The sequence below is a fragment of the Populus nigra genome, chromosome 2 (assembly GCF_951802175.1).
Source record: "Populus nigra chromosome 2, ddPopNigr1.1, whole genome shotgun sequence".
Lineage (NCBI taxonomy): Eukaryota > Viridiplantae > Streptophyta > Magnoliopsida > Malpighiales > Salicaceae > Populus > Populus nigra.
The window spans coordinates 38,989,672-39,000,415 of record NC_084853.1 but is presented as its reverse complement, the minus strand read 5'-3'; the positions used below and the strand labels follow the sequence as shown (position 1 = coordinate 39,000,415).

Here is a 10,744-nt window from a genome sequence, read left to right as displayed (position 1 = left end):
TTAAGTTTTATATTTTTTTCATATAATAAAATTAAAAAATAATTTGACATAGTGGAGTTCATAATCCAGGTCCATATTTGGCAGTAGAGTTAACTTAAAAAATTCAAAACAGGATTCAGTCAAAGGGACTAAGTTATCTGTTATCAAACAAGAAAAACTAAGTCATAACTGAGTCAAAAACCTAAGGACTAAAAGAATAGTTTACTCTTTAATTATTTTATAAACCCTCCTCCCTCCCGTTTTTTCAGTTCAATCCGACGGCCAAGATAGTAGATTGTCTAATAAATTTCTCATTACGATAAATCAATCGGCTGTGCCAACAGAATTTGCTGAGAGCGCATTGATTTTTGCTGCGTGTACCGTCGATCTGCGTGCGTTGTCAAAGTCTCAAAGGTTGAAATCCAATGTGGACTTCATCGGCTGTCTGCCTCCCTATCACTCCACGTGAGAGATGCTCTCCTGTTGCTGGGGACCATTGGGAACTGAATGGTCGCCTCACGCACCCAATCGCCATCATCTTATAAAAAACTTATTTTCTTTAATATATTAAGATATGGTGAAGAATATATTTTTAATATCACTTGAAGAGGATATTTAAATGGTGGAAAAACACACGCTGTCAGATTCACTTGTAAGTGAATAATATATAATTATGTCCTTGTAGGCTGATATCACCTTCACAAGAAACAAGAACGATTGATGATTAAGCCAAAAGGTGTGAGAATGGCAGATGCTAAATTACACAAATTCACGAGGAGAAGGGAGTGCAAGATTTTTAAAGCAGGTCAACCCTCCATCCACGACGAGGTTATGCCCGGTTATGTACTTTGCTTCATCTGATGCCAGATACAAGGCGGCTTCGGCGACATCAATTTCTTCACACTTAGCCCCCTTCAGCTTCCCGAGCCCATTCACAATCTCAATCAACTGTTCTTGGGAAGCACCAGGATACATCAAGCCTATCTGGGCCAAGGAGAGTGTGGTCGGAATCGGACCTGGAGAAATGCAGTTGATCCTAACCCCATTTTCGCATAGCTCGCTCGCCACGGACTTGACGATTCCAGGGATTGTAGATTTTGACGCTGAGTAGGAATGTGAGCCAAGCCCGCCCATGAGTCCACTAATACTTGATGTACAGAGAATACACCCTGAGCCAGCGGGTATCATCGCCCGTGCTGCATGCTTGATCCCCGCCACCATGCCTCTGACATTGATTTGCATGACCTTGTCAAATTCATCTAGATCAAGGTCTGCGATGCTTGGTGGAAACGATGGCCCTGTTATACCAGCATTGTTGTACATTATGTCAAGTTTCCCATAGTTTGTCAGTGCAATATCCACCGCCTTTTCTACCTGAGCCTCTGCTGTCACGTCACATTGGACAAAGTGGGCTGCAGGACCAAGCTCATTGGCAGCTTGTGGACCAATTTCTGACTCGATGTCAGCAATTATGACTCGTGCTCCATGCTTGATGAATTCGTGGGCTGTGGTCTTGCCAATGCCACTCACACCTCCTGTTATGAGGGCCACCTTGCCTTCTAGCCTGCTTACAAAGAAAATACACGAGCGCAGTATATATTATAAACTATACGCTGCAACAAGATTGTGAACATTGCTTTGTTGTCTTGGCAGACAATCAAATGTTATGTAGTGCTATAAATAACAAAATCGAATATATAGAAAATATAGCAGTAATTGTGATTTAACATATTTTCTGGCTATTTATTTCGTGTTTATATTCGTGATAGTTTCTTTAAGAATTATTTTACAAATCATTATTACTCGAATAGAAACAAACAACGAAGTTGTCACAGCATTGTCTTGTGATTCTGTATAGCAGCTCAAACTTTGAACCAGGGCCAAAGCATCTGCTGTGCCAGCAAAACATGTAAATATTGGTTTATTTTAGACTAATTTTTACACTTCAAAACTAAATCCATTTTTCTGGTCAGATCAAATGCAGTTTACGCTTAATTTCCCCATCACCCTTGAAGTAATTAGTTTGTTAATAAAGATAGTCGACACGTTTTCAATAAGAGTTAGGAAAAAGCATGGCCATGCTAGATCGATCTGTAGAAATGAAGAATATGCAATGATGCGGAACTTATGACAATTTCCTGTGCAGACATCACGTTTTCAAAAGCTTGTCGGTATGGAGGAGGCCGGCAGTCACCTCTATTTTGTTTTACTAAATTAATCAGCTAAGCTTGCCGGTACGGGAAGGGGAAGCCTACCAAACTTCGTGCTATACCACGGAGATGCACCGCCTCACATGTTCAAACGTTCTATATGGAGTTTTTTTGGGATTCTAACATAGATAAAAAAAAAATATATATGATAAAATAAACATTGCGAAAAGCATATATGAAAATAGCACATTTTAAAAAATTCATATTTACAATCCACGAGTCACAAATGTGGCTTAATTTATGATTCGCGAATCACAAATATTATTTGCGACTATTTTAAATTACAAAATTATTGGACAAATGATTCAATAAAAAAAGAGAAATTAAGAATAAAACATCGAAAACATACCAAAACTTTGATAACAACATCATTGATATCATTAAAAAGATCTCGACGAGATGAATTTAACGATACCAAAAAATATCACCAACGGTGATTGGAATGGATCACACAAGTTACTCAAAGGCAGGTGAGCCCAAACACATTTGGAGGCTCGTGTGATTCAATCCGTTCATCGTTTGTGACCTTATTTAATCTCGTTGGATTAGTCTTGTCGAGATCTTTTTAATATTATCGGCGATGTAATCATTAGAGTTTTAATGTACTTCTAGGATCATTTTATTTTTTTTCTTTTTTACTCTCATGTATCTTCACAATTTACAAGGAGTGAAGATGAGAGACAAAAAACAACATAAGAAAAAGAACCTCATAAATATATTGAAACTTTAATAATGATATCACAAGTGCCATTGAAAAAATCTCAACAAAAAGAATTCAATGACACAAAAAAAAATTACAGATAGTGAACGAAGTAGACCACACTAGCCGTCCAAAGATAACAAAACTCACTTGCTATCATCGTTGGTGATATTTTTCATTATCGCTAAATTCATCACATCAAGATCTTTTAAATGATATCAGTGATGTTGTTATCGAGGTTTCAGTGTTATTTCAAGTTTTTGTTTTCTCATCTCTCTCATTATTTAATCATTTTTCAATAAATTTTACAATTTGAGTGGCAGATAACCATTACAGCTTGCGAATTAGATATGTAATAAGCAACTCTTTAAACTATATTATTTCTTGAATATTTATTACATTGTGTTATTCTATGAATTTTCTTTTTCTACGACAGAATCCAAAAGAAAATCGTTTTAGATGCTTACAGTTAATAATTTGTGCTTATGTCAAATCATATGACATCAGTACTTGATTAATGATGTAGATGCTTTGCTAGCTATTGTTGACTGTCCCATATTAAACAGAGTTAAATTGGAACACACAGACAATTCGTAGGAAATAATATTTTGTGAGAGTAGTCAACGTCCTCTCATGAATAAATTATCCATAATTTTTAAATTATCAATTACGACGAGATTTAAAACAATATTAATAAATATTAGGGAAACTAAAAAAACAGAAAAACACATAGGCATGCGTGAAACAAATTTAAACATGATATAGTAATTAAACTGCAGATCCATGTTATCATACGTGATCAAGCCTGAATTCTGGGGGTGATTCAAACAAAAATCGTAAGTTATCGTAAGTGATTTATAAATAGCCTGTGAAGTTGATGAACTTACCTTCTACCACTACCAGTGGAATAACTCCTTCCTTGCCTACTGATCAACACATCGGCAGCAATAAACCTGAGCCCTCTGTATATAGTTTTCAATATATATATATATATACACGAGGAAAAGGAAATATAATTAGAAATAAAATGGCGTGCTGCAGGTCACTGAAGTGTTAGTACTGATCAGAAGCACAGGCTCAGGTTTTAATTGCAGATACCTGGCTAGATATGACCTGAGCATGTCTGCAGCGAAGACTCGAGGGAGAAGAAGACTCTGTTGGATCTATCGAGGAAGGGCTTAGTGGCGCTGAAGTGGGAAAGGGAGCAAATTGAAAGTGATTGCAGCAGCTTATATCAGACACACATTTCCATGCAGAGAGAAGAGGGGGGAGAGAGAGAGAGAGAGTATGAACATGGCTTGAGGCACTAGTGACCCGCCCTATTTAATGATTCTCCAATGGAAGGTATTGCTCCTTTGTATTAATTTCGTGTTAGTTGCATCCTTACACATAAAAGAAAACGAAACTATGGATAACTACAGATGCATCCCTGACGTTCATAGACACTCGCAAATCAGTGCTCCAACCATCAAGATTTCTTTAAAATCAACATTTTATATCAAAAACTCTTTCAGAACATGACTAAACAAGACGTCTTATAGTAATCTTTCACTTGAAAAAACTATCAATTTCATTACAAGACGTTATTATTATTATTATTTAGTGATTATGATGTATAAAATGATGAAGGAAGGGTTGCCTTTTTTTATATTTTGTATTGTTGGGAATTTATTTTTTGTGATAGAAGGAAGTATACTGAATGTATCAATTCAGTTAGTGTAGTTTCAATGGAATTGTAACTAGGGGATGAGTTAATGAATAAATCTTGAGTCAAACTGTACAAAATGTTGAAGCTCGAGGATCGCTTTGTGATTTATAATATAAGTTGTGAACTCATTAAGTAGCCTGTTAGGTATTTGTAGAAACAGTTGTTTTTCAAAATATTTTTTTATTTAAAATGTATTGAATAAAATGTTTTTTTATATTTTTAATTTATTTTTAACATCAACACATCAAAATTGATTTTATTTCCAAAATAATTGTAGGATAAAGCGTCGTTACAGTGGTCTCTATTTTGTTCATATTTGAGCATTTGAGATGATAATCATGAATGGAAAAGATTATTTAATAATAATATCTTGATCTAAAAATATGTGATATCGATACCCATTAGATGGGAATTACTAGGCTATCAATAAATTCTTAGGGGAAAAAAGGAAAGGGAGATCATAAGATTTGGATTCTGGATTCTCACGCAAGCTTGATGGCTGGACCGACCATATATTTCGACCGTATCTATTTATTATTATCCCTGAGGTCAAGTTTATTGTGAAAGTGAACTTTATAAAAGACTACCCTATAGCCCCTGCCCTAGGAGCTCCTTGCTCAATTTTATTTATTTTTTTAATTTATCTTGGTTTTAAACTAGAAGGGTCCTTTTTTTGACTACTTTTTCAATACTATTCATATTGATTAAGTGTCCAGTGAATTATTTGTATTCAAATTGATATATTTACAAAATTTTATTTTTTTACATTTTTTTAAAATTTAAATATAAACAATTTTATTTACTAATCTAACTAAATTCTTAAGGTTTTCTATGCACCTTAAAGGATTGGGTATCTAATATTTTTCTTTTTTTTTCTGTTTTTGACTGAAGAAGGGTTCTTCAAGGTTTTGTTAAAAAATATAGTAATATTCTTTTTTTTTTAAATGAGATTGGAAAAGAAAGAAAGAAAGACTTGAAAACTAGTTTTTAATTTTTCAATATTATACCGAGTTTAGAAAACATATTTTAAAGGTTATCAACAAGTTTTTCAAATAAAAATAATATGAACAAAATATTTTATTTTATTTTAGATACAGGTATTTTTTTTAACAATGTAAAAGATTAAAATTTTTATTTTTTTATATTTTAAAATCAAGAATTTGAATATTTAACCATTTTTATTACTAAAAAAAGATTTTAACAATGTAAAAGATAATAATAACAATAATAATTATTATTATTAGATAATAATACAAATAGTTAAAATAATAATGATAATAATAGTAACAATAGCAATAGTAGTAATAGTAATAATAGTAGTTGTAGTAATTACAGTAGTAACAACAACAATAATAATTATGATAATATTATTTATTAGTAATAATAGTTTTATTAATAGCAGTAATTATAATAATAATAATAATAATAACAATAATAATATTGATGAAAACAATAACGATGGTCACAATAACAATAATAATGATTATAATAATAATAACTATAATGATAACGGTGATAATAATAGTAATAATTTATCATTTATTATTATTAGATTCATTAGAAATTAAGTTTTATTATTTTTTTCATGTAAGATATTCTCAATTTAATGATCAAGATAACAAATTTAAAAAATTATCTTAGTCTAAAATAAAATATTATTTAAAAAAAAAAACACATTATAAACTAACCACTACCTTAACACAACCAAATGAGCTCTCAAACCAGCAGCTAAACAGCACTTTAGACTCTAAAAAACAAGGATAAAATATAAAAAGTCTGAAAGTCTGAGGCCAAAAGCAACAGGATCCAGGAAATCAAGAAGAAAACAAGGATCAGTGGTGGGCCCCCCGGTGCATCAACGGGTTTAGCGCTGTCTTTAATCTTTATCAATGGCGAGCTCACCTAACCTATAAAACGCAAAACAAAGCCATGGAAAGAAGCACAGAGGATTAAACAAGTATTAAATCACGATCATAATTACAAATAATTGGGTCATTAGAGGAATAACGAGGTTGTCATCTCCTTGACATGGTGGAGACAGCCATCAGACAACTCTTCGATCCTACGAGCTGGACTGTTTGCTGTCTCTTGATTATAAATCCCATGTGGATGATGATGCTCATTAAAGTAGCTTCACGCTAACGGTAATTACAAGCATGTTGTCGATAATTAATTGTCTTAATCATTAATTATGTACTTTTTTAAAATCGTATTGGCGATGATCTTACAGGTCGCTTTACAGATTACTGTGCTGAACGATTGACAAGATCCTGAGTTTTAGAAGACTTTTGATTTGTGGTTTGCCAGTGGATGGATTTGATTTGAATCAGTAACTGTGATACCCCTCCGTGGAGATGAAAGGATCACGTACCAATAATTTATTTATTTTTTATTTTTAATATTTAATTAATAAATTTATAATAAAGATAAAGTTTATGGAATAAAAATATTTTGAATATAAAATTTTAAAAGTTATTATAATTATGAGATTTATACTGCATCGAAGTATTGTTCCTAGTCAATGTTTGTTTAAACTTGATATTAATTAGAGTTATTAAGATTGGTGTATATTATGTTAAAAAGGACTTAAAAGATTTCTCATTGATGGTCCGTGTGGACTACTATTAGAGGTGAGACACTTGAATAACTTGTGATTTATAATAACTCAGCCTTGAAGCAAATATTCAAAGTTAAAAAAAGCATCTGATCTTCAGGTAATCTTCACATAAACTTTAAACAACTTTAGATCTATCTGATAAAATCTTTTAGACTCCTAAAAGTTTTAAATTTATCATTTTCGTTTCGTGTATATGTTTTAAGAAACTCAAAAGTGGTAACAGAGCCTCCATTAGACAATTCAAGTTGTTAATTGCATATTTTAATTGTTATTGGTGTTAGTTGTGAATTAATTTTGTGTGCATATTGATTTTTCTGAAAAATATTTGTTTTCTCATGATTTAAAAAAATATTTCAATTACTATTTCAATTAGGTCCGACTAGATTTTCCAAAACAGGCTAAAATACTCACAACTGTTTTTCAAAAAAAGGATTGGTGCTGAGAAAACCATCAACGACAACATCAGCACTGCCACCTCACCACAGCAGAACCATATGATTGTGGTGTTGTTGTGGGTGGCAACAGCCATGCTGTCACTACCGATACTATTGCTAGTGATGGCAGCCAGCGGTGGGCAGTGAGCCCATTGTCGGCTGCAACAGCCAAAGAAAGAAAAGTGGTATGATTTATGATTATGCCCCCGAAGCCTTATTTAGGGAGTTTTTGGGTTTAATTTATAAACTTACCCCTACAACTTATGTCTAATTACATTTAGAGTATAATTGGGGTAGGATCATGATTTTGCCCCCTCCATGTATAAAATGTTGATTTTACATTTTAAAATAAAAGGCCTCCTCCATGTATAAAATGTTGATTTTACATTTTAAAATAAAAGGCCTAAATTAGATTAATTACAGAATTATTTTTTCTAATAGCATTAGGATTGGATTATAAATTTCTAATTCAATTTTTATTTTTAGTTTTGTAATATCCTAATAGGATTAAGATTTAATTAAAATGTTTAATTTAAATAATATTTAGAAAAATGGTTTTTTTTCTAAAGTAAATAGAGTTTTTAAGCCAAACTATTTTTACTTAATTGTTCTAAAAATAGTTTAGGATATTAATAATAATTATAAAATGATTAATTTTCTTATTAAATTTTGAAAAAAAAATTTTCATTGAAAAACTAATATTAAATAAAATTTATTAAGTTTGGGAAATTATCAAATTGGGTTTGAATTTAATATTTCTAAACGTTAGAAATATTAATTCAAATTGCATATAAAGCCAATAATTATAATTAAAACATGCAATATATTAATTTATGCATATTAATGTGTTATTATGCATCATGGATGGTTATAGACATTAAAGACCAATGTGATTGTGTTTTTATGGTTGGATGATTATAATATTAAATAGAACATATATGTCCTGCATTTTCTCTATTTTTCTTCTAGTGTTTCAAAATCATTTTCTCATCTCATTCCCTTTAAATGTAAATTGAGGTTTTTTATTCAATTATGTAAATATTATATAATTTAGAAAGAATTATTTTATAATTCAATATAAAGAAAGAATGGTGTTGGAGGACAACCATGATGCTCGCAAAAGACTTATAAAAATTTGCAATATCTATCTAGGTTTTGACCACCTAATTCTATTTGATGACTCAATGAAAGTAGTTTAGATATGTTTATAATCATCCAATTAAAATGGTATGTTAGGGTGTATATTAATGTATAATTGTTATGCATGATATATCAATTATTTCATGAAATGAGACCTAATTAAAAATCGATAATAAATCTCTCATTAATATATTAAGTACATATTAAGAACATTATTTATTGCCTTTTGATTATATATGCATAAAACTAGAGTTCTATTCATTGATAACTTGTTATGTTTTTCAAGGTTACCATTAATCGAATATGTTTAATGCTATAAAATTAGATTCTACTTAACTAAACTATATGATTTGAATGAGTTACTTGTGATCATTTAAGATTAGAGGCAGTAGTTAGGCAAAACATATATAATCGGTTTAAACAAAGAATTGTCACCTAACTGATACATATCACATAATGTTGCGATTGATATACTATGTTATCTACCTAATTTAATTTATTTTTATTTATAAAGTTACTTAAGATGATATAAAATAAATGGGATCACAACCTATTAGAAGATCTAATCGAGATGTCCTGAATTAATAGCGAGCTATTAATTTGCAAGAAAATAATTGAAGACCAAGTTATGATTAAAGATCTTAGTTGAATTTTGTTTTAAATGTATATGAATGAAAATAATACTCGGTATCTTTACATGAATAGGTTGATAGATTAAAATAAGTAGTAACATATCCTCACGCAGCATACTTGATGCTAACAAATTGATTGTACTAAACTTGTTGAACTGGTACTGTAATGTGAGAATTGTTCTTAAGTAAGATAAAATGTTTTATATTCTTGAAAATACAATTCCTTTTACTCATAATGAAGAAGTTAGGAATGCATAGCAACGTCATATCATTATATATTGCTAAACATTGTACTTGATCTTCAAATATTAGTCAATCAATTGTTGAATCGATAATAAATTAAATTGTTTAATTTATTTAACCTTATTTTATTTATAATTATAATTTATATTTTGATCAACTTATTAGAGAACCCAATGGATTACACACATAATAATCATTGGTTAGAAATTAAAATGAGATGATTAATCAAGTGTGACTTGATTGTAAATAAAATTTAGAAATTAAGGACTAGAATGTCATTAATATAGAGGATTGCAATTCTAGACATATAAACAATCAAGTAAGGATATGATTGAATAAATTTATAAAAGTAGCCTAAAATAACACATGTGATATTATTTAAAAAGCAAATTAATATTTTTTTATTTATAAATTTTTTAGCTTTCCCTATAGATAGAAAGTTACGCATCTTATTTTCTAAGAGTAGAGTATAATACAAAAACACCTAAAACACAAAAGAAAAGTGTTAGCACGATAAGGCATAACAATCCTTCTCTCCTAAAAAGTTTTACGAGATTTCTTACTGGTGACTCTTGTGGATTACCATTAGATTTCTCACTCAATGATCGTCCTTGTCAACTATATTAATTAATAACAAAACTAAAAGATTTGGTGGCAATTTTTGTAATTTTGTTGACTTTGATTTAAGATTTTATGACTTTTGTTATCAAATTTCATTCAAAATTGTCATTAATCGATTTCGAACAACTTTTGTTGAATATTACAAAATATCAAAACAATTTTTGTCATAATATTATTTTTTAGAACCCACCTTGATGAATTTTTATGTTTCTTGTTAGCTAGTATTAGATAGGTGGTTCAAGCTACGCTATGGGCAAAGTTAAATTTTTCTTAATACAAAAAACAAAAAAGATGTTCAAGTGATGTCAATATTTAAAAAAAAATAAAAAAAGTTTGAGACATAAATCATTGACTTAATTAGTTTAAATAAGCTTGGTTAATTTAATAATGTTATTAAAAAAGACATTGATAGTAAATAAAGCAAAAAAAAATGGCAATAATTAATTATACAAAATGAGCT

The 10,744-nt window shown here is 30.3% G+C and overlaps 1 protein-coding gene across 1 annotated transcript; it reads right to left on the bottom strand.

Moving 5' to 3' along the window:
- Window positions 1-557: 557 nt before the first annotated feature.
- On the bottom strand, window positions 558-4,197 carry LOC133681831 (secoisolariciresinol dehydrogenase-like). The gene is made up of 3 exons (XM_062104987.1): window positions 3,988-4,197; window positions 3,777-3,851; window positions 558-1,543 (listed from the first exon to the last, which is right to left on the bottom strand). The coding sequence occupies exons 1-3, from the start codon at window positions 4,008-4,010 to the stop codon at window positions 739-741; spliced, it is 903 nt and encodes a 300-aa protein (XP_061960971.1). The 5' UTR covers window positions 4,011-4,197; the 3' UTR covers window positions 558-738.
- Between the last annotated feature and the right edge of the window lie 6,547 nt (window positions 4,198-10,744).